Source organism: Littorina saxatilis, linkage group LG4 (assembly GCF_037325665.1).
Source record: "Littorina saxatilis isolate snail1 linkage group LG4, US_GU_Lsax_2.0, whole genome shotgun sequence".
Taxonomy (NCBI): domain Eukaryota; kingdom Metazoa; phylum Mollusca; class Gastropoda; order Littorinimorpha; family Littorinidae; genus Littorina; species Littorina saxatilis.
The window spans coordinates 31,936,581-31,962,253 of record NC_090248.1 but is presented as its reverse complement, the minus strand read 5'-3'; the positions used below and the strand labels follow the sequence as shown (position 1 = coordinate 31,962,253).

At 42.1% G+C, this 25,673-nt stretch overlaps 1 protein-coding gene across 2 annotated transcripts; it reads right to left on the bottom strand.

The window, feature by feature from the left end:
* Positions 1-588: 588 nt before the first annotated feature.
* LOC138964509 (quinone oxidoreductase-like protein 2 homolog) lies at positions 589-10,299 on the bottom strand. 2 transcript variants are annotated; one of them, XR_011455126.1, is made up of 10 exons: positions 10,071-10,299; positions 8,808-8,955; positions 6,731-6,827; positions 6,306-6,433; positions 5,856-5,965; positions 4,200-4,281; positions 3,600-3,781; positions 2,822-3,050; positions 1,101-2,030; positions 589-976 (listed from the first exon to the last, which is right to left on the bottom strand). XR_011455126.1 is itself a non-coding variant. In XM_070336488.1 (9 exons), exons 1-9 carry the CDS (start codon positions 10,115-10,117, stop codon positions 1,956-1,958), a joined length of 1,098 nt encoding a protein of 365 aa, XP_070192589.1. In that variant the 5' UTR covers positions 10,118-10,299; the 3' UTR covers positions 589-1,955. The 2 variants fall into 2 exon arrangements, 1 of the variants encoding a protein (XP_070192589.1); XM_070336488.1 differs by having other exon boundaries at positions 589-2,030.
* Positions 10,300-25,673: the final 15,374 nt, after the last annotated feature.

Here is a 25,673-nt window from a genome sequence, read left to right as displayed (position 1 = left end):
AGACATGATCAACAAAGCAAAGTGCTTCAAACTTAAGAGAACAGTCAGCGAGACCAATGAATTCAGATTTTGTCTTCCACAGGTGTCCCGCTATCGAACCGGCAGTTTGAACGTAGAGATATAAATAGCTCAGCTCAAGGCTGGCAGACAGCTGTTGTGAAAGGGGGACAACTGCGTCACATACTGTCACACATGTCAATTTAAAGATTTTTGCAAATCGGCTTGCCTAAAGCAAACAGCACAAATAATAACAGATTTGGCCCAGACTTGTAGCAAGTACAGACAAAATATGAAATCATAACTGATAGCAAATTGCTCTCAGTCATATAGGGAGGCCCGGCGGCCATTTTCCTTTTTTAACATTTTTCCCCAACTTTGGCCATTCATAAATCAAAGTGTTATGTCTTGTCTTTAATCTTCTGAAATTTTGTAGATATGCTTAATATAATATTTTCTATGGGATCCAAAAATTTTAGGGATATAGCTCTACAGGAAATTTAGCTATGAAGCACCAAAGTCGGGGAAAATGTCCATCACACCAACCACCACCTTAGAAAAACTTGTGCAGAGCACTAAACACAAAAAATGCTCTTTTTCATCAACTGTTTTATTAATTTTACTTATTGAATGTTAAAATGCATGTATATAGAATTTACTTGCGAAAAAAAATAGTTAATGAAGTCAATTTAGCCAAATTAAAAAATGGCCGACATCATATTTTGTTTGTTTGTTTGCTTAACGCCCAGCCGACCACGAAGGCCCATATCGGGGCGGTGCTGCTTTGACATATAACGTGCGCCACACACAAGACAGAAGTCGCAGCACAGGCTTCATGTCTCACCCAGTCACATTATTCTGACACCGGACCAACCAGTCCTAGCACTAACCCCATAATGCCAGACGCCAGGCAGAGCAGCCACTAGATTGACAATTTTAAAGTCTTAGGTATGACCCGGCCGGGGTTCGAACCCACGACCTCCCGATCACGGACCAACCAGTCCTAGCACTAACCCCATAATGCCAGACGCCAGGCTGAGCAGCCACTAGATTGACAAGTTTAAAGTCTTGGGTATGACCCGGCCGGGGTTCGAACCCACGACCTCCCGATCACGGGGCCGACATCATATGAAAATACTCTTATTTATCAGATATGCAGATCTTCACTCTAACATAATTTATTCACTTAATATAAACTTATAACATATCAAATTAAAGGAAATTAGCTGCTCTTGATAGTTAAACCATATTCAATAAGATTTGATGGAGAAAAAAAAGTTAATTTTAGTTAGAATAAGGAAAAAGTAAATATTACGTCACATAAAATTTCTTCCAAAAACCATTAAAAAAAAATGGTTCAAAGCAGAGACACCAATGGCAAGTCACAAGGAGACTATTTGTTATATGGACCAAACTAAAAGAATAAAGTAACCAAATAAGTCTTTAAACATTTTTTTTATATATATATTTTTTTAAATCAATCGGCTAAATCAATTTAGCAGCACAACCAGTGCATATCTTTTGTTTTCAAATCACAGAAGCATAACACCTCCATCATGCAGTACATTAGAACTTTCAATAACATACAGTATGTGCAGCTTAATCACAGCGCACAAAAAGTGAAAAGTGGCATTATGACAACTGACATTTGGGGAGAAACACAAAGAGCAGGGGTGGCTGTAGGGGCTGTAGGGGCTGGCTTCTCGGGAACAGTCACTATTCCATCTTGTTCAGAGCACATTCTATCACTGCTGCATTTTGACGAGACGTCAAGTTTCCACACGAAAATGACATATAACAAGCGCAGGTAGAGTACAGTATCACAAACGCCATATATTTTAGCAGGTTATCTTCAAGCAAAATTTGTGTCAGGGCAGTCTTGGTCAGAAAAGCAATAGAAGACGCTATAAATGTCTGTCACAAGTCCAAATCTCTGTTGCTGTTCTCCTTCCAGTTTGTTATTCATCCCTCATCTTCAACACAATTTTCCCAGTAGATTGACGATCCATGATGTAGTCAAATGCTTCATTGACCTGTTTGGGATGAAGGGGAAAACAAAATGTGTGAGTAGCAGGCAAACATTCATACAGACACTCCCTCAAGTGTGAACATATAAACAATTTCTGCAGATAAAAATGTCATCATACATTTTACAAGGTCCCTGAAAATGAAGCATGCAGTGCTAATTCTCGCCCAACGTAATTAGGTATGGTAAATGAAAAGCTCTGAATATAAATCACATCTTGATGCCCTCAAAATTACAGGTAGCACAATAAATGATATTTTTAAATTAAGTCCAGTACGTACACTTGCACTGAGCCGGAGACAACCTCCAATGATACTACAGTGGATTCCATTTACTGTTCACTATGATGGAGTGACATTTTGGATACAGTGAAGAAATACCTAATTTCCAGGCATTTAGAAGTTTGTCATTCATAACTATCATATTGTGCTATTCTGCATGTATTTTCAAACTCTTTGTTTCCCTAGAAATGAATTCTCAATAAGAGTGTTCAAGTAGACTCCAGCCTACCTTGTCTCGTGGGAATTCTTCCCCAACAACAGCACAGCTTTTGTTATTTAAACTCTGTATCATAATATATCCTGTTCACAGAGAACTTCAAACTCTTTCCAAGTAGTACACAATAAAGAGGGTTCCAGCTCCCCCGAAAGTGGCGTATGGCTGCCTAAATGGTGGGGTAAAAACGGTCATACACGTAAAAACCCATCCCTGCAAAAAAACATGCGTGTACGTGCGAGTTTCAGCTCATGAACGCAGAAGAAGTAGAAGAAGAAGGATTCAGTATAACCCAAGCCTCACCTTCTCCAATGGGAATTCTTTACCAACGTGAGGATGCAGTTTTCCTTCGTTAAAGGCGTTGAGGATGTCGTGGATGGACTGCATGAAGGCCTGAGGGTGTCGCATCCCGTAGCTGCCCCAGAACACCCCCCTGATGCTGCACGACTTGAGCAACAGCTGGTTGATTGACACTTTGGGAATGGCGCCAGAAGCATACCCCACCGTGATCAGCCGACCTTCAAATGCTATGCTGAAATCAGAGACAGTGATTGCTACAACTCTTTATTTGTTCATGAAGACGCTCCTCAAATGAGCACTTCGCAAAGACTTCACGAAATCTTTTTACTAAAAATTCAGTGCCAAAGCTTTGTGCAGCAAGCTTCATGAAGTCGACTTCGCAAAGTAAACTTCCCCCAATTAATTTAAGCCTGTAGGGTTAGCCAACTATTTATAGATGACAGTTTAAAACACTCAGCTGACTATCACTGTTAGATACTGACAGGCAAGTGCTTAACAATTTAGAAATGTCAAATTTATCAAGTCCGCTGTACTATTATCATGAGAGAAGCCTTGATCTGAAGCTCATTCACTCACTTTGGTCTAATCAATTAACATACTTTTGGTACGTTTTTGAGCAAATCATGCTGTGTGCATCTAGATTAAGGTACAGTGGATTCCCCAGATTCATCAAATTTGCCAGAAACTCTCCCTAAACGGTGAGATCAACAGTATTCCTTTAAACAGCAGTGTGCAAAAACACACACACAAAAAAACCAACAACAACAAAAAAACAGCTTACCTTTTGAGACAATCATTGAAGAGATCTCCTCCAACCTGGTCCATGACAACATTGACCCCCTGACCTGACGTGATCTCCTTCACTCTGTCACGGATTTTCTCTGTGCGATAGTCAATGGTGTGCGCCACGCCTCGCCGACGTAACAAGGCGCACTTCTCTTCCCCTCCACACACACCAATCACCTGTCAAAAATTGTGCATGTCAAAAGTCAGATAAAAGAAAAAAACAAAAAACTGCAACAACAAGACACACTAAATCATGAAAAGTATATGTACAAACAAATCACATAAACCAAAGAAAAATTAACCAAAGGAAAGACATATGCAATATATATATATTGTGTGTAAAAAATGTCTGTTTGTCTGTCTGTCTGTAACAAATTCCATTTCAAACGGCAGAAATTAATATGTAAGCGCCTAGGGCTATATCTAGATTAGGCGCATAAAAAATGATCACAATAATAATAATAATAATATGCAATGTGCAAACAGATAAAAACTCCTTTGCACTCATAAGACAAACACAGTGTAGTACATGTACACACAAAAAGACACTTAACTCTCTTCCACACAAAATTAAACGGAGCTGCAGCCCAATTACTTGTGCCTTGAAGATGTTGACAGCAATGTCCACCGCAGCCAGGCCGGTGGCTCCTGCTGCTGCTGTCACCAGTATCGTCTCTCTGCACAAACAGTAGGTTGACAAGAATGTGCTTAACGTACACATACCTCACACAATCATATAACCTGAAACCTGACTCAAAAATATGATGGTACAGAACCTGCACTGCGTCTATGCATGCACCTCCCGATGAAGACCACCTGCCCATAAAGACAACCCAAAAGGATCCCTGACAAACTTTTTTTTCTATATAATTCACCTTTTCATTTATATAGCAACCACCTATATGTCATGACCAATTTTGGCCGGTCCCTTCAGTGGTCCTTACGGGTTCCTTGGGTTGCTACTGCATTTCACATGTACAAAGACCAACGCACTAAAGATCCTGAGATTCCAGAGAAAGTCTAGGGACTGGAAAACATGCAGATACCTTGTGTAAATTGGAGGCAAATCCTGTCAAGCAGGAGAGAGATTTAGGAACTAAATTATTAGCCCTGTAGAAAACTGCTATGTGAACACAAAGGTTCACCAGAGCATACCAGGAGACGACAGCAGCCGGACCCCGTCACTAACAGTTCTCTACAATTGACTTGTGTGTACAACCAGCATTGACTTGTGTGTATAACCAGCATTGACTTGTGCGTATAACCAGCATTGACTTGTGCGTATAACCAGCATTGACTTGTGCGTATAACCAGCATTGACTTGTGCGTATAACCAGCATTGACTTGTGTGTATAACCAGCATTGACTTGTGTGTATAACCAGCATTGACTTGTGTGTATAACCAGCATTGACTTGTGCGTATAACCAGCATTGACTTGTGCGTATAACCAGCATTGACTTGTGCGTATAACCAGCATTGACTTGTGCGTATAACCAGCATTGACTTGTGTGTATAACCAGCATTGACTTGTGTGTATAACCAGCATTGACTTGTGTGTATAACCAGCATTGACTTGTGTGTATAACCAGCATTGACTTGTGTGTATAACCAGCATTGACTTGTGTGTATAACCAGCATTGACTTGTGTGTATAACCAGCATTGACTTGTGTGTATAACCAGCATTGACTTGTGCGTATAACCAGCATTGACTTGTGTGTACAACCAGCATTGACTTGTGTGTACAACCAGCAACGTGCTGCCCTACAAGCTACAGTTTGTTGAGCTACTAAAAGTACCCAACACTTCTTGCTGGCATACAACTTTGTCAGTACAGAGGGTGCTGTGAAGGGAGACTACTTTGTCACCCTGTCACACTAACATGCACACCCTCGAAGATGGCTTCACGCTGCCTACATGGCACGGTATCAAACAGTGTGGCATTCCACACTCACAACATAAGGTCACTCAGGAACCCAGAAGATGGCTTCACGCTGCCTACATGGCACGGTATCAAACAGTGTGGCATTCCACACTCACACCATAAGGTCACTCAGGAACCCAGAAGATGGCTTCACGCTGCCTACATGGCACGGTATCAAACAGTGTGGCATTCCACACTCACAACATAAGGTCACTCAGGAACCCAGAAGATGGCTTCACGCTGCCTACATGGCACGGTATCAAACAGTGTGGCATTCCACACTCACACCATAAGGTCACTCAGGAACCCAGAAGAAGATAAGACCAACCCCTCTTTTAGTTGAGCAGTGCGGGACAGAGCCATCATGGCTGTAGCGTAGGAGATCAAAATGGCCCCCGCTTCCACCAGTGAAAGCGCGTCAGGGGCAGGGAACATCATCTGCAATGAAACGTAGAGACTTCTGTTTTGGGCTTGACACAGAACTTGATCAGATCATGATGATTCCATGAAATAATACTAAGCAACAATGATGATTAAATAAAATAAGACTAAGCAACAATGATGATTCCATTAAATAATACCAAGCAACCATGATGATTCCATTAAAAATATTACTATGCAACCAGTGATACAAAATGGTTGAGATCGAGAGAGCAAACAGCACGTCCAAACTATCAGACGGCCGAGGGCCAGGGGTCAGACCAGTTCATGTGGCCCATCAAAAATGTATATCAGTGACCTTGAGGCCTGAGAACATTGCTGCTCACTAAGTACTTACAAGTGGATCCACCAGACAGTATTCAGCAAATCCAGCACGCTCCACCGGAAGGGCCACAACTCTGTCTCCTTTCTTCCAGCCTTCCACCCCCTCTCCCACCCCCTCCACCTTGCCTGATAGCTCTGCACCTGAAACAATTTTCCAATGGTCATTAACACAGTTAATGTCTTTATGTATTTAAATACACATCACTATTGCATCACCCAGGTATTCAAAATTTATGAAACATTTGTTAACATCTTGTGATCCAGTTTTGCCAAATACATTACACTAACATTCTTATCTTACACAGACACATCTGACACATAAAGTTGACCCATTGTTATAAAATCCCTCCTGGCCGGGATTTGAACCAGGAACACAAGTCCAGTGCTCAACCAACTGTGCTACCAGATCCCCAGTGACTTTAAAGTGAAGGAGCTTACCAGGTATGAATGGTGTTTTAGGTCGCTCTTGGTACTTTCCCTGTGCAGTTAGGATGTCAGCAAAGTTGATTCCTGTGGCATGGGTGGCAATTAAAACCTGCACGTGAGAAACAATTCATTTATTAAAAATAATAACCATATGTAAAGTTAATATTTTTGAAGTTACGTGTATTTAAAAGGTTCTGAAAATACTTAATATCAATAAGGTAAGTCAGTGGCTGGTGTCAGAAGTTGGAACAATGTTGAACCAACAATAACGTCAAAAAAATGATGGACAGAAAATAAAGATAGGGTTAACCCCAAACACACACACACACGCACACGCACACACACACACCTGAACAAAAATAACCAACTGAACAAAAACAGTTTGTTGGACAATTGTGGAGAAAAAAACAACCTTCTGTCATATTCTTCACAATAGAATTTATATAATATACACTCATAGGAAAAAGTTAGGGACCACTTACGCAAACAAACACAGCTTCCAAACCACCAAACAAAATTGAATCAAATTTGTAACATGTTTAATTCATTATCTCTGCAATCCTTTTCCAAAATATGGTGACATTTCATTCACGCATTACGTGTCAACAAGCTCTGAAACAACACGGGGGTCGAAAACAAAATGTGCAAGTTCCGAACAGTTCAGTAATGGGTGTGTCCGCCGCGTTTTGCGATGCCTTCTGCAGTCCTCTCTCGCATCGAGTTTACCTGAGCTTCCTGCAGAAGGCCTGAGGAATGGCCTGCCATTCGATTTGCAGGAACTGAAGCAGTTGCTGCAGGTTCCTTGGAGGTGGGTGGAACAACCTCACTCGCCTGTCCAGCTCATCCCACAGGTGCTCGATGGGGTTGAAATCAGGGCTGCAGGCCGGCCAGTTCATCCTGGTGACACCAGCCTGCTGGATGAAGTTGTTGACCAGCCTCGCTCTGTGGGGTGTTGCGTTATCGTCCTGGAACACAGCCTGCACACCAATCTGGTGTAGAGCGGGTAGAACCAAAGGGGCGACAATCTCATCTCTGTAGCGCTGGCCCGTCAGGTTGCCAACAATAAGGTAGAGGGGGGTTCTGTGTCGAAAACTGAAGGCCCCCCACACCATGATGGAGCCCCCGCCGAAGGCCACCCTCTCCTGCACCAGACCGTTGTTGTACCGCTCACCCTGACGCCTCCACACACGAGCCCGACCGTCATGATGGTGCAGATTAAAGCGAGACTCATCGCTGAACAGCACATCGGCCCATTGCTGGCGTGTCCACCTGGCATGGTTGTGACAGAACGCCAAACGAGCCTGGCGATGAGCTGCTGTCAGTCGTGGCCGTACAGCTGGACGACGTGATCGCAGGCCAACTTCGTGCAGGCGTTTGCGGATGGTTTTCGTGCTGATGTTGGTGTTTGTTGCCACCCTCAGCTGTCCCCTGATGATGTTTGCAGTGGTGCCTCGCTGCTGCAGAGCTTGTCTTCTGATGAAGCGATCTTCACGCTGTGTTGTCTTCTTAGGCCGTCCTGACCTGGGCCTCTCCAGCACGCTGTTGGTGGCCTGGAACTTCTGATGCAGCCTGACCACGACAGAATGGGACACTCCAAGTCGTCTGCCCACTTCTCGCTTGCTTACACCGTCTTGCAGCCATGCGATGGCCCGGGCTTTGTTGAAGGCGGGTCACCTTTCGTCTGGGAGGCATAGTGAGAAGATGGTGGCTAGCGGAAAATCGCGGGGCTATAAAGCCTAACTGGTGACAACAGTTCACTCTCAACACATCCTCCCTGCACGGGCACAAAAAATGTTTCATCTTTCCCGCCCAGGCTTGCCCACGCGCCAGCGTAAAAATGGTCCACTTTTTGCAGTTTGGCAGTTTCTGTCTCGTGCCCAAGCCAGGCCTCCTTGGATCCCGAACAAGTTTCCTGCTAACACAGTATTGCTCACCCACTGGTGTGTACGGCCTGACAGCCATTTGGTTTTATAAACTTAGGAACAAGGAGTTTGGCACAGATGAAGTCAGCTGGTTTTTTCAAGGGCGGTCCCTAACTTTTGCCGTTCAGTATATATATGATAATCACACAAAATGTGTCAGTACAAACCTTCCCTTCTGGCACTTTGTCTGGAAAGGGCATCTCCTTCACCTCCAACGGCTGACCGATCTTGGTGCAGACGGCAGCCCGGTAGAAACGTTGAGTGTTGTGACATGGTCTGCTGACAGGAGACTGCTGCATGCCCTTGCTGACCGCTCTAAACACAGCGAGGCAAATGTGAAGGATAAGGATAAGGTATGATATTGACGTCGTCACAGAATGTTGGAGTAATTCATTTTAGACAGCTTTTCAGCAGAAGGCCAAAAGTGATTATTTTCATTATGAAAAAGTGTTTATATTTTCACCTGGTATGGATAGTAAGATAAAGAATGTCAAATCATAAATGGTCAATCGTATTTTAGAGAATATTTCTGATGGAGAATGATTTTACTTAGTCTAAAGCTTCAAAACATCAAAATCGCCAAGACTCTGGACGTCTGGTTACGCCAAAATTCTAGGATGTCGACGATATAGTCCTGTGAGGTGAGCCTCATGGAATTTCAGGCTGCTTTCTCACTGGGGCAAGCGAGCTACTGCATACAGTACGGCGCTACCTAATTTTTGTTTCTTTTTCCTGCATGCGTCAGCAGCGTGTATTCGTGTTTCCAAGCTCTGAGACTTTTGCTGTGAGCCTTGGATCTTTATCGTGTGCATGTGTGCATAGGGGTGTGTTCGGACACCGAGGAGAGTCTGCACAAATATTAAGCTGACTTTGCAAAATATAGCCCTCACAGAAAGTGCATGGGAGTCAAACCATTGCCAACTGCATGGTTTCAAGCCAGCACTGCTACCTACTTATAATTACAATTACATTGGGGGGGGGGGGGGGGACGGAGGGCAGCTGGGGGGGGGGGGTCTCTTAAAAGGGGCCAGGGTTTCACTGTTCCTACCTTGCTGAATGCTGGGGAAAATCAGCATCTTTGTTGGGTTGTATACATGTGTGTATGTACCTGGTGTGTGTGTGTGTGTGTGTGTGTGTGTGTGTGTGTGTGTGTGTGTGTGTGTGTGTGCGTGCGAACAATCAGGCTAATGCCGTTGTCATTTGATTCATACCTTGCTGTTTTGTACGTGTACTCGATCTGTACTTTCACATTTTTGGTCTGACTCAACCAATTTTGTATACAGCTGCTTTCGTTTTGTAAATCCTTCCTTGCATGATCAATGGCATTGCAACACAAACAGTATTCTACAAGCAGTGGTGCACAGCTATTCTGGTAGTACAATATGCGTACCATACTTCCGTTTTACAGCCCCTAAATGTAATATTATTACCTTATGACGGTTCTCAAGAGAACTTCGGGTGGTGTTTGGAAAGCCATGCTGTGAAATACACTTCAGGCCTTGAATCTGACCTTTGAACTGACAGGGGACACCACTGGTTTTGGAATCGCTTTATGACATTTGTGAAGTTTTCTCCCTTAGGCTATATTTGTTTACCAACGATACCTGCTTCAGTGCTTGTTCTCAAACGAGTCAAAGTGAGCAGAGCAGTCAGAACAACTTCATATTGAGGTCTAACGAATGACGTCTCACAAAGTGCGTGGTCGTCCTTGACGGTCAAGAAAGCCGCCGCGATCATTGCGCACACGACACTTCTAGACCGCCAATATTTTTTGTGCGCATCACCGCGTGCTCCACATAAAATGATAAATCGACCGGAAACGAAGCAAGATAGGTTTGTATATGACACTGTACCAAAACTCTACGCAGAAGGTGACCTATTCAAACCGCTCTTATTTGTGTCCCTGAATTAAAAAGTTACCCTCCTAACTTGACAAACGACCAGACAAACAAACAAATAAACAAACAAACGAACAACCAAACAAACAAACAAACGCACACACAGCATGGGTGACATTCACAAGGCATTGACGGTGTGTGCGTGTGTGTGTAGTCTTCAAAGTACATCACACAATGAATGTAAATGGTTTTTTTTACTTTTTACATTTAGTCAAGTTTTGACTAAATGTTTTAACATAGAGGGGGGAATCGAGACGAGGGTCGTGGTGTATGTGTGTGTGTGTGTGTGTGTGTGTGTGTGTGTGTCTCTGTGTGTGTGTAGAGCGATTCAGACTAAACTACTGGGCCGATCTTTATGAAATTTGACATGAGAGTTTCTGGGTATGATATCCCCGGACGTTTTTTTCTTTTTTTCGATAAATACCTTTGATGACGTCATATCCGGCTTTTTGTAAAAGTTGAGGCGGCACTGTCACACCCTCATTTTTCAATTAAATTGATTGAAATTTTGGCAAAGCAATCTTCGACGAAGGCCGGGGTTTGGTATTGCATTTCAGCTTGGTGGCTTAAAAACTAATGAGTGAGTTTGGTCATTAAAAATCGGAAACTTCTAATTAAAATTATTTTTTTATTAAACGATCCAAAAACAATTTCATCTTATTCTTAGTCATTTTCTGATTCCAAAAACATATACATATGTTATATTTGGATTAAAAACAAGCTCTGAAAATTAAAAATATAAAAATTATGATCAAAATTAAATTTTCGAAATCGTTTTAAAAACTATTTCATCTTATTCCTTGTCGGTTCCTGATTCCAAAAACATATAGATATGATATGTTTGGATTAAAAACACGCTCAGAAAGTTAACAAGTCGCGTAAGGCGAAAATACAATATTTAGTCAAGTAGCTGTCGAACTCACAGAATGAAACGCAATGCCATTTTACTCGTAGCATCGTCAGGCCACCGCTCATGGCAAAGGCAGTGAAATTGACAAGAAGAGCGGGGTAGTAGTTGCGCTAAGAAGGATAGCACGCTTTTCTGTACCTCTCTTTGTTTTAACTTTCTGAGCGTGTTTTTAATCCAAACATATCATATCTATATGTTTTTGGAATCAGGAACCGACAAGGAATAAGATGAAAGTGTTTTTAAATTGATTTGGACAATTTAATTTTGATAATAATTTTTATATATTAAATTTTCAGAGCTTGTTTTTAATCCGAATATAACATATTTATATGTTTTTGGAATCAGCAAATGATGGAGAATAAGATAAACGTAAATTTGGATCGTTTTATAAATTTTTATTTTTTTTTACAATTTTCAGATTTTTAATGACCAAAGTCATTAATTAATTTTTAAGCCACCAAGCTGAAATGCAATACCGAACCCCGGGCTTCGTCGAAGATTACTTGACCAAAATTTCAACCAATTTGGTTGAAAAATGAGGGCGTGACAGTGCCGCCTCAACTTTCACGAAAAGCCGGATATGACGTCATCAAAGACATTTATCAAAAAAATGAAAAAAACGTTCGGGGATTTCATACCCAGGAACTCTCATGTCAAATTTCATAAAGATCGGTCCAGTAGTTTAGTCTGAATCGCTCTACACACACACACACACACACACACACACACGCACGCACGCACGCACATACACCACGACCCTCGTTTCGATTCCCCCTCGATGTTAAAATATTTAGTCAAAACTTGACTAAATATAACAAGTCGCGTAAGGCGAAAATACAATATTTAGTCAAGTAGCTGCCATTTTTCAGCAAGACCGTATACTCGTAGCATCGTCAGTCCACCGCTCATGGCAAAGGCAGTGAAATTGACAAGAAGAGCGGGGTAGTAGTTGCGCTAAGAAGGATAGCACGCTTTTCTGTACCTCTCTTTGTTTTAACTTTATGAGCGTGTTTTTAATCCAAACATATCATATCTATATATTTTTGGAATCAGGAACCGACAAGGAATAAGATGAAAGTGTTTTTAAATTGATTTCGAAAAAAAAATTTTGATAATAATTTTTATATATTTAATTTTCAGAGCTTGTTTTTAATCCGAATATAACATATTTATATGTTTTTGGAATCAGCAAATGATGGAGAATAAGATAAACGTAAATTTGGATCGTTTTATAAATTTTTATTTTTTTTTACAATTTTCAGATTTTTAATGACCAAAGTCATTAATTAATTTTTAAGCCACCAAGCTGAAATGCAATACCGAACCCCGGGCTTCGTCGAAGATTACTTGACCAAAATTTCAACCAATTTGGTTGAAAAATGAGGGCGTGACAGTGCCGCCTCAACTTTCACAAAAAGCCGGATATGACGTCATGAAAGACATTTATCAAAAAAATGAAAAAAACGTTCGGGGATTTCATACCCAGGAACTCTCATGTCAAATTTCATAAAGATCGGTCCAGTAGTTTAGTCTGAATCGCTCTACACACACACACAGACACACAGACACACAGACACACGCACATACACCACGACCCTCGTTTCGATTCCCCCTCGATGTTAAAATATTTAGTCAAAACTTGACTAAATATAACAAGAGGCGAAGCCTTCAAGGCTCACGTAAGAAATCGACAAACAGTAACACAAACTCAATCACTCCGTCACACATACACACACACACACACACACACACACACACACACACACACACACACACACACACACACACACACACACACACACACACACACACACACACACACAGTAAGCATAGGTGAAACTATGCAAGAAAGCGAGACCCTGGATCTGCCAAGAAGTCTCGGCCCGCTCACAATAACAATGACCGAGACTTTCAGTAATTCCTTTGCGTGACGTCTAACCCTCTTACGTCATAATGTGACGTCTTCAAATAGTTTCTATCACACACGTCGAACACTTTTGACCGAGACTGACGTAATCCATAGACTCGGAAATGTTAAAGTTTCTACCACAGACATACACACATACATACATACGCACGCACGCACGCACGCACGCACGCACAGACAGACAAAGTTTATCATCGCATAGGCTACACTTACGTGAGCCAAAAACGAAGAGAGGTACAATAAAGCACAGCGCAATCGCTACCGCGCCAAACAGGCTCGTCACTTTCGCTGCCTTTTGCACTAGCGGCGGACTACGTTCAATTTCATTCTGTGAGTTCCACAGCTTGACTAAATGTAGTAATTTCGCCTTACGCGACTTGTTTTTACATTTAGTCAAGTTTTGACTAAATGTTTTAACGTAGAGGGGGGAATCGAGACGAGGGTTGTGGTGTATGTGTGTGTGTTTGTGTGTGTGTGTGTGTGTGTCTGTCTCTGTGTGTGTGTAGAGCGATTCAGACCAAACTACTGGACCGATCTTTATGAAATTTGACATGAGAGTTCCTGGGAATGATATCCCCGGACGTTTTTTTCTTTTTTTCGATAAATACCTTTGATGACGTCATATCCGGCTTTTTGTAAAAGTTGAGGCGGCACTGTCACACCCTCATTTTTCAATCAAATTGTTTGAAATTTTGGCCCAGCAATCTTCGACGAAGGCCGGACTTCGGTATTGCATTTCAGCTTGGTGGCTTAAAAATTAATTAATGACTTTGGTCATTAGAAATCTGAAAATTGTAAAAAAAAAAAAAAAATTTTTTTTAAACGATCCAAATTTACGTTTATCTTATTTTTCATCATTTTCTGATTCCAAAAACATATAAATATGTTATATTCGGATTAAAAACAAGCTCTGAAAATTAAAAATATAAAAATTATTATTAAATAAAATTTCCGAAATCGATTTAAAAACAATTTCATCTTATTCCTTGTGGGTTCCTGATTCCAAAAACATATAGATGTGATATGTTTGGATTAAAAACACGATCAGAAAATTAAAAAGAATAGAGATAAAGAAAAGCGTGCTATCCTTCTCAGCGCAACTACTACCCCGCTCTTCTTGTCAATTTCACTGCCTGTGCATCGAGCGGTGGACTGACGATGCTACGAGTATACGCTCTTGCTGTAAAAATGCAGTGAGTTCAGTTTCATTCTGTTAGTTCGACAGCTTGACTAAATGTTGTAATTTCGCCTTACGCGACTTGTTTTATCCTTTTGCAGCGCGAGTCCACTCGGTCAAGTTATTCAGTCTACGTGCGCGACCATTCTTCCTTTACATAGATAAGAAGTATGACTGAAAAGTGTAGGGCGGGGATGTAGCTCAGTCGGTAGCGCGCTGGATTTCAAGTGTATCCAGTTGGCCGCTATCAGCGTGAGTTCGTCATTTCTCAGAGTCAACTTTGTGTGCAGACTCTCCTCGGTGTCCGAACACCCTCCGTGTACACGCAAGCACAAGACCAAGTGCGCACGAAAAAGATCCTGTAATCCATGTCAGAGTTCGGTGGGGGTTATAGAAACACGAAAATACCCAGCATGCTTCCTCCGAAAGCGGCGTATGGCTGCCTAAATGGCGGGGTAAAAACGGTCATACACGTAAAATTCCACTCGTGCAAATAACACGAGTGTACGTGGGAGTTTCAGCCCACGAACGCAGAAGAAAAAGAACTGAAAAGTGTACATGGGACAAAATGCGAGTGTGAATGTTACGTAGTTAGACATCAGTTAGTTAGGTAGTTACATTTGTTTGTATATCAAATGTTGAACAGACCTTTGCACTCACTTCTGTTTTTCTCTATCTTCAGATTGACTTGCTTACAGTTTGGTGTCAAGCAGGGTCAGCCCAGATGACTCCACTGAGGACACTGGAATAAGACAAACGGCGTATGACTTTAGGACAAACCAACTAAGACTTTCACCAGTGACATGTGGTCAATATAGTCCAGTCAGCTTAGTTAAAGTTTATATTAGAGCCAGGCAAAAGGCAAGTGTTCCTTTTTTCAATTGACCATTATTCCTTTTGATCAGAAGTTTTGCTGATTTTAGAGTACATGGGGAAAAAAAGCGAGTGGGAATGTTACGTAGTTAAACATCAGTTAATTAGATAGTTAGATATGTTTGTTATCAAATGTGAACAGGCCTTTGCACTAATTCTGTTTTTCTCTATCTTCAGATTGCCTTGCTTACAGTTTGATGTGTAGCAGGGTCAGCCCAGATGACCACAGGACATTGGAATAAGAAGAAGACTTCAGGACAAACCACGAAAGACTTACACCAGCCAAGAGGACATGATGTCATCGAAGTCCAGCAACTTAGTAAAAGCGTAGATTAGTGCCAGGCAAAAGGCAAGTGTTCCTTTTTTTCAATTGACCATTCTTCTTTTAGACTGATTAGAAGTTTGGCTAGAAAGAGTACATGGGAAAAAATGCGTGTGTGAATGTTACGTTACTCCATTTGTGAGTGTTTCTGTGCCGTTGTTGTTGTAATTTTCACTGTCGTTGCTGTTGTTGTTTTGATTGGTTTAAATATTATGCATTTACAATATCGTCCGCCACATTTATGTATTCTTTTGTTTCTAAGAGCACATGAAAACGTTTATCTTGTTGTGCTCGTTTTTTATATCATACACTCCAAGGCTTTTTATGTATGTAACAGAATAAAACACTGTTTAAACCAAGTTATCGTTGTCGATGTTGCTGATTTTGCTTGTTTCTGATCAGTTTTGTATTTTGTTGTGGTAGTGGTTGTGATTTTGGTGGCGTGGTGGGGGTGAGTGAGTTAATTGTAATGTGAGTATGTGTGTGTGTGTGTGTGTGTGTGTGTGTGTGTGTGTGTGTGTGTGTGTGAGTGGTTGTGTGTGTCTTTCTGTATGTGTGTGTGTGTTTAGTGTGTATATGTGTGTGGAAATCTTGCAAGGTAGTCACATTATTGTTTGAAGCTACAGAACATGTATAAAATACCTCTTGTAATACCTGTTGCTAAGTTGTAGTCTGACATCTTTGGTTCTGCAAAGGTAACCTATATAGCCTACTGGGCAAAAGGCGAACTCTTGGCACCTCAGTTGTTTTACGTACTGTCACTACAAGCAAAGGTCCTTTACACAGTCACAGTTTTCCCTTCCCTAAAAGTGGGATCAAGCACGCACGCACGGACGCACGCACACCGGCACTCATACACACACACGCACACAGACACACTACACAGGACACTTCCTTGTGTCCGTTCGCCCGTACCAACAACCGCAAAGAAGCCGGTTTGATGGGTCGGCTAATCTATTTTCACAATAATCACGGAAGTTCAGTATGTGAGGAAAATCAGTCCACAATAAATCGATTAAGACACTGCTTAGCGTGAGGTATCATTTTCAGCACTGTGAACGGCCGAACGTTAGTTGTGAATTGAATAGAGTGTTCTTGACGAATATTTATTACCTTTGCTTGTTATGGGGGCGAGGACGCCCCCATTCTATACGGATAGTTTCGAGGTTGACCATGGGCAGCGCCATTTTGTTGTGAAATACGTCATCAGTTTGTGTACACAGGAAGTTGTGACATCCGTCACCCTATGGGAGGGGTGACGTCAAAATTGTTCATCTGTAGAAAGTTGTGAAATCCGTCACCCTATGGGAGGGGTGACGTCAAAATTGGTCATCACAGAGTTTGTGTAACACAGGAAGTTGTGAAATACGTCACCCTATGGGAGGGGTGACGTCAAAATTGTTCAACAAAAACATGATATGTCGCTTTGTGCAGGGTCAACTGCAACAAACTCAAACCGAGCCATTCATACCTAGCTGTATTTGAGTGACTTATATACCCGACATTTTTATTTCTTATTTTTAGCACAGGTGTAGGAAAAATCATGAACCAAAATGTTATTTATTTTCTAATTTAACATTTTTTTTACAAATATGACCATGGTCTTTTAAACATACAGTGACATTAAACATTGTTATGTTAAAAAAAAGAAAAAAGAAAAAAAGCTTTTGTGCACAAATCAGAAAATACATTGTACATTTTACCTACAGGCCAAACCGTGAGTGTCTGTGGCAAAGCCCGACCCAGGAAATTGCACTGATCTAAATTGTCAAGAACAGGCGCTTGCATTTGGATGTGTCCAATGATAGTAGGTTTGGTTGTGATCAATCAGAATAATGTAGGAATAAAAATGTATGACAGTTTAGTATGATGACATGTAATTCACATATGCTGAAATATGATATTATACATCATGTAATATTATTATGGCTGTTGCCATGACCATGAAACCCAACAAAGGTTTAATGTAATGTAATTCAAAATACCAAAACCGAGCACCTATTAATCTCGTCTTTGCGCGTGAAGATTGAGGCCGTCTGCCAGTAGCGGTTAGGTCATACAGTGGAACCCCTCTCTAGCGACCTTTAAAATGTTGACAAAAATCGGTCCTTGTGGAGGGGGGTCCTTACAGAGGGAGGGGGGCGGAGTCAGGGGGCCACAAAGAAAGTCAGATTTAAAAAAAAAAGAAAACAGAGAAGTTTGAGTTGCTGACGACCGTTCCCTCTGAAAGCAAACTGCTTCGATTTCATGTTTGTCCTTGGTGTCCACCAGTTCTGGTGCATGTACTACCCTGGCCAAGTTTCCTCTCAAGACATCAAAGAGACCGCCCCAGTATACTCTACAGCCTCTGGGCGAACCACCTCTCATAGCTAAAACTGGGTCAATGACCCCTGGGAAGAAGGTCAGTGTCTATAAAATTTTACTCCTAGGCCTGCGGCCAGGGGGGGGGGGGGGGGAGTATACCGGTACCATTTGAGAATCAGACCAAATGAGAATTGAACCATTTGAGAACATCCTTTTTTTTCAATCACTACATCGAAGGCCTGCGGCCCGGGGTTCACATGGGTTGGTTTGTTTGTTTGTTTCAAACCCACACCCATATACACACATTTCCCATTTAAACCATTTGTCGGCCCCCTGTCGATATTTATCGACTAAGTTCCTTGTCTTCTAGGTGATGTGGTTTATGCACCATCTGGTGAATGTTTGATTGTGAATTGAGTATAATTAAATACCAATCTCTCTCTCTCTCTCTCTCTCTCTCTCTCTCTCTCTCTCTCTCTCTCTCTCTCTCTCTCTCTCTCTCTCTCTCTCTCTCTCTCTCTCTCTCTGTGATTGCCTAGTAAAGGATGATGTGGCCTTTGCCGGCATGCACTTGTTTAGTTTCTTGGTTTGATTGTGTATTCAGTGCGAAAACTTTTTTCTCATCAGCCCCCCCCCCCCCCCCTTCCCCCAGTCTTCCCTTTTCTCTCTGAGCGATCGCTGGTTGAGAGAGACAGACTCAGACTCAGACTCAGAACTTTATTACAAAAGGATAAAGGTTTTAGGCAAAGCCAAGGACTACTACACCTTTCTTGTAGTAGTCCTTGGGCAAAACCTATTCTTCCAACCTGTCCTTTGTACAACACATAAAGACAGACGCACATAAAAAATACAGAAATACATCGTATGGAATGCAACACAATGTGCATTTAAGGAATTACATAAGGAGACCTCAAAAATTACAAAATTACATTGACATAGTTATACCCGCTTTCATTTGGGAATAAAGTTGCTCCGATCAGCTACACATCCGTTAACACTAGTACAAAATGTTTAACAAAATAACAATCGAACAAGACATTTCATTCACGAATGATGTGTGAACGTGACTGTCTCTTAAACATTTTCACTGAAGTTGCATTTCTTATCTGTTGGGGGAAGGAGTTCCAGAGAAACGCTCCCGAGAAGGCTAAGCTCGATTTGTAGAGGTCTATGCGAGGTATAGGAGGGATGATTTTTTGGGACCCATATCTTTTTGTGGCATGTTTGAAATGTGATTGCAAATATTTAGAACAGTCGTCATTTATAATTTTATACATGAACACAGCCTTGTTTAACGTCAACTGATCTTTCAAGGGGAGGAAATTCAGGAGCTTTAGTTTATCATCCGTGGACCTATTCAAATCATGCAGAATAAGTTTTGCAGCTCGGCGATGCAGGCAATTGAGTCTTTTTAAATGAATATCACTGCAGTTATCCCAAAGAGAGAGAGAGAGAGTGAGAGAGGGGCGGGGGGGGGGGGGGGGGGTAGACAGACAGACACACAGACAGACAGACATATATATATACACTAAGTCAGACAGACAGACGGACAGCCAGAGAAAAGACACAGCCAGACAGACAGAACAGAGTGTGTTTTGAACACGGTCTACTAATCGGGGCAAGGTGCGGGTAGGCCGATGGCAAGTGTCTACACACGAACTGATGTTTTAATGCCTACGCCATGTCACAGAAACGTCGCCCATTGAGTAGCACTGTGTAGCAGTGGTTCACGGCGATTTCCAAAGCCCTCCTGTCATAGTTTAAAATAGGACGAATTTTATGAATACATTGATGAACAAGCGCATGGGGAATTCCGGGTGAATAACACACCCCGCATAGAAATTCTACTCGCGTGTGTCGTATATAACTACACCATTACGAACTTGTTTTTTTCTGTTTCGGAAATTCTGTCATAGTGTTTTCCTTGTGATTGAGCGGCGATTCCAAGAATACTATAATCACCATGTCTGTGTTAATTTGTGTGTGAAGATAAGATCGGTCTTCGGTCCGGTTATGAAAGGTTTGACATTTTTTAATTGGATTGAACAGTTTACAGGAAGTGGTTTGAAATGCGTGAGGAAGCATGATGTGATCCTGAACAGCGTGTTACGACCTTTTAATCCGTGTCCTATGTTAATCGCACCTTTGTTGTACAAACACTGACATGTCAGGCTGTAAATCGTTCTGTGCGGGGACAGCTGACCAGCTCTACCATCATTTTAAGTCAATAGAGACACGTGACAAGCTTAAAAAGCAATTGTTATTCTTATCACAGACGATAGACAAACTATAGACAAACCATACCAGTGCGACCACTGGTTCCGCGACATCATGAGGTGAATGATGCATTTTTCATCAGAAAATACTGATATTGTTTAACAGCGGTGAGTTGAATTGAAACACTCGCTTTACGGCGCTTGACATAAACAAAAAACAAAACAAACAACACAACATGACTGAAGTGTATTGAAACAGCAAACAACGTTACACTGTCAATGTCGCACACGATGATTTTTTTCAGCCGGAACATGAGGAGGTAAACGGAAGAGAGACTTGGGGGGCCGGCTAACACGGAAACTCACTATTCAATTTTAGAAAGGTGTGCGACGGCTGTGAGTGTTAAATGTCTACCGGCATACATCGGTCATGCCAGCTGAGGTCAATTGTAATGTACACTATTTACAAACAAAGGGTGATTACATTTTAAAATACATGAGGTTTATTCATCCGATGTCTGTACGCTTTTTCACAATCAACACGGATTTCCTTAGACAACAATTACAAAAGGTCAACAACGTGTATAGTTTGCAAACATTCAAATTGAAGTGTAGTATTCAGCAACGCGCACAGGAAACATAATCGTTACGTCATCCTGATGGGAAATGTGTGACGGAATAGATCAACGAGCTGACGTAACGATGTTGGACGTCGGTCCTTGTCCCCTGTACGCCATCCCTAGGGTACGCACAAGACCTGACGACTTCTGGATCAAAAACCACATGGACGGTGAGTTATTTACCATCGTGTTGCCTTACTTTGACTTGTATAGAAGCAGTTTAATTTTCTTGTTTTTATATTTAGTCAAGTTTTGACTAAATATTTTAACATCGAGGGGGAATCGAAACGAGGGTCGTGGTGTATGTGCGTGTGTGTGTGTGTCTGTGTGTCTGTCTGTGTGTGTGTGTGTGTAGAGCGATTCAGACTAAACTACTGGACCGATCTTTATGAAATTTGACATGAGAGTTCCTGGGTATGAAATCCCCGAACGTTTTTTTCATTTTTTTGATAAATGTCTTTGATGACGTCATATTCGGCTTTTCGTGAAAGTTGAGGCGGCACTGTCACGCCCTAATTTTTCAACCAAATTGGTTGAAATTTTGGTCAAGTAATCTTCGACGAAGCCCGGACTTCGGTATTGCATTTCAGCTTGGTGGCTTAAAAATTAATTAATGACTTTGGTCATTAAAAATCTGAAAATTGTAAAAAAAAATAAAAATTTATAAAACGATCCAAATGTACGTTTATCTTATTCTCCATCATTTGCTGATTCCAAAAACATATAAATATGTTATATTTGGATTAAAAACAAGCTCTGAAAATTAAATATATAAAAATTATTATCAAAATTAAATTGTCCAAATCAATTTAAAAACACTTTCATCTTATTCCTTGTCGGTTCCTGATTCCAAAAACATATAGATATGATATGTTTGGATTAAAAACACGCTCAGAAAGTTAAAACAAAGAGAGGTACAGAAAAGCGTGCTATCCTTCTTAGCGCAACTACTACCCCGCTCTTCTTGTCAATTTCACTGCCTTTGCCATGAGCGGTGGACTGACGATGCTACGAGTATACGGTCTTGCTGAAAAATGGCATTGCGTTCAGTTTCATTCTGTGAGTTCGACAGCTACTTGACTAAATATTGTATTTTCGCCTTACGCGACTTGTTTGTTGTTTGTTTCGTTTTGTGTGTGTGTTTGTCCTATCTGACTCTTTAGGTGAAATCATAGTCTAACCAGACACATATACCACGCTCCTAACTACTTCAGAATTATGTACAACTGCTTGTAGTATCTAGCATCGCTCTCTTCCTAAACCTCAGTTATTGCTTTGTCGTCGTCGTTATCGTTATCATCATCATCATCATCATCATCATCATCATCATCATCATCATCATCATCATCTTCATCATCATCTGGTCACTGAATTCTCAAATGCGAAGTAAAAGTAACAGGCCAGCTGTTCACGCATGAGGGGGAACTTCGTGACCAAGGACACTGACCTCCACATCCTTGAAGTTAAGCTGAAGGATATAGCTCAGTTGGTAGCGCGCTGGATTTGTATTCAGTTGGCCGCTGTCAGCGTGAGTTCGATCCCAGGTTCGGCGGAAATTTATTTCACAGAGTCAACTTTGTGTGCAGACTCTCTTCGGTGTCCGAACCTCCCCCCGTGTACACTACATTGGGTGTGCACGTTAAAGATCCCACGATTGACAAAAGGGTCTTTCCTGGCAAAATTGCTTAGGCACAGTTAATAATTGTCTACCTATACCCGTGTGACTTGGAATAATAGGCCGTGAAAGGTAAATATGCGCCGAAATGGCTGCAATCTACTGGCCGTATAAAATTTCATCTCACACGGCATCACTGCAGAGCGCCTAGAACTGTACCCACGGAATATGCGCGATATAAGACTCATTGATTGATTGATATCCAGTCGTCCATGACACCTTCAGGCCTGTGCAGCCAGAAACCAGGTGCTCTGGCACGCCTTATTACGGCCATAACAAACACCTCTGCCTCCGCGACATTCTATCACTGACGGCTGAGGCTTTGACTTTTTTGTTGATACTCTCTTGCGCGGACCGACTAGGAGCCTGGTTGTAGTTACTCGTTGTTTGTTGTTTCGTGGTCTCACCTGCAAGGCTGGTTACCTGTAAGCGGTTACAGACTCAGGCCGAGAAATCGCCCTCCCTTTCTGGCTTTTTATTTTTCTCTCTTCTCCAGTCAGTCTGTGTGCTTGTGTTTTTATGTACCTTTATGTCTACCCGTATGGCATTTCGGTTTTCTCCGTGTTAGCCACGGTTTGCTTATCATGTTTTCTGTTTTGTTTGTTTTGTGTTGTTTTGCTTTTGTCGTCAGTTATGGATTTTTTGGGGTATTTAGCTGGATAAAAGCAAATCAGGTTATATCTTGGCTGATAGCAGGCTTGTCCATGAAGTATGAACTCGACGATTAGTCTTCCGATCAGTAAGTCTGTATGGACATTGCTCTGGACTAAGGGAACAGAAGGCTGGTAAAACTCTCTTGTACCCGTCAACTTGACTTTGCACTGATTTGGTTTGATGTATCCAAACTGAGATTTTGTCTGCCATGATTCAGAACTTTTCGAAACAGGCGTTGGGAAATTCTTCTTCTTCTTCTGCGTTCCCGTGACTGGGGAATTCAGTTCTCTTGTAGGCCCTATGTGTGCGTGTATCATCTATTTATGTTATTATTGTTATTATTAACGTACGCTTCACGTGATTGATCGTTGATAGATATTACTTCTGGAACCATATGCGACACATTTGCTGGCCGTCTTTCCGTGCACATTTCATATGAAGGTTACGCAGTGACACAACCACCAATGAGACTCCAGTTTAGAAACACAATGCTTGCTGCCGCGCGAGCCGAGAACATTTTCTCTCTTTATCATCTTTGCTGTGCTTGCCGCAAAACCCGGAGGTGTTTCCAGACACGTAGGGTGACTCGTGATTAGTAGCAGCAGGGACCTATATTTAATATAGGTCTATGGTAGCAGTGATCGCGTGACATGAAAGCCAGACAACTCTGTGGATTTGAATTTTTCGCTGGAAGACACGGAGCTCTGAGTGCAAAAGAGCTGTACAAGAACAACATTACTGCGTTGTAAATGTATAGCTCACAATCCAGTGTCATTTTGGACTTATTTTGTTATGCATGTCCCTTTGATCAAACCAAAGAATATTAAAGAGGTAGAAGAATAAATAAGTAGCCTAGCTGCATACCTCAAAACATTGAGGATCGAGAGGTCTGTCGAGATTATTTTCACGATATTGGCCTCCTTCGCGGAAAGTATTCTTTATTCATGCACTTTTGCAAAAACTGACACAACATTCTGAGGTGAGAGACCCAACAGCAGACATTAAAAGGACATCAGCTAAGACGCTAAAAACAAGCCTTAAAAGGCACAGCTGAAAAGATATAACGCATAAATTATACAGTATGTCAGTCCTCAGGCTATTGAGTCACAATTCATGCAAGGCTGATGTATGTCGTACTCTAACATGTTTTTTGCAGGCCGGGTTTCTTTGTCGAACCGTATTGAGGCGAAACGCTATTCCGGTTCATAACTGTGGTGAGATTACCGTTTCAGTGACAAAACAAAAACTAGTCATTCCAAGCTGGCACGCGAGTGGCCGCGTTGCATATGAGCTGCTCAGTATGAGTTCAAGAGCTACCGGTTGCGTTCACATCTCTGGTTTTTGAATGAGTCACTGGTTGTTTAATGGCGTCACTCCAGTCGGTCAACCATTGAGGATAAATCTTCATTCAGAGCAAACACTTTTTTTTCTAAGGAAGAGAAGCAAGATAAATTATTACGCCATACGACAACATATCGAGCGTTGCCAGTGACAAAAGAATCAAACATTTGTTCCTCTGCGAGAGAAATCATTCTCCCGTGTGTGTTTTTGTCGGTGTTTGATGGCTTGTCACGGTGTGTAACGACGTGTGCGTTTGGAAAGAGAGAGAGAGAGAGAGAGAGAGAGAGAGAGAGAGAGAGAGAGAGAGAGAGAGAGAGAGAGGGGGGGGGAGAGAGAGAGAAAGAGAGAGGGAAAGAGGGAGAGAGAGAGAGAGAGGGAGAGAGGGAGAGAGAGAGAGAGGGAGAGAGAGAAAGAGAGGGAGAGAGGGAGAGAGACCCGGGAGAGAGAGAGAGAGAGGGAGAGAGAGAGAAGGAGAGAGAGATAGAGTGAGAGAGAGGGAGAGAGAGAGACTGACTGGGAGGGAGAGAGAGGGAGAGAGAGAGGGGGAGGGAAGGAGGGAGGGAGGGAGAGAGAGAGTGAGGGAGAAAGAGAGGGAGAGAGAGGGAGAGGGAGAGAGAACGAGTGAGAGAGAGAGAGAGGGAGGGAGGGAGGAAGGGGGAGAGCGAGAGAGAGGGAGAGAGAGAGAGAGGGGGAGGGAGGGAGAGAGAGTGAGAGAGAGAGGGAGGGAGGGAGAGAGAGAGAGAGAAAGAGAGAGGGAGAGAGGGAAAGAGGGAGAGAGAGAGAGAGAGAGAGCTGAGCTATAATAGTGTGTCTATGCCCCAGTCGCAGGTTAGTCATAGCAGTGATGATGTAATATTTTCAGCGTCAGAATAGCCTATGACCCAGCTGTAAAATGTTTGCCCTGTTGAAACTCCAGCCATCATCATAGGGGCTGTCGCCCGACAGGCTTCGTACAGCACGTGCCTAGCTTATTCACGGCATTGACACAGTGGCCCCACCAATTAGCATTCAATTCTACCCTAACACACCGAATATTAGAAGTTGGCTGGAATCAGGGGACACGGTGACACGCAAGCACACTGAATAATTATCAGACGAAGCTGGCTAGACTAAAGG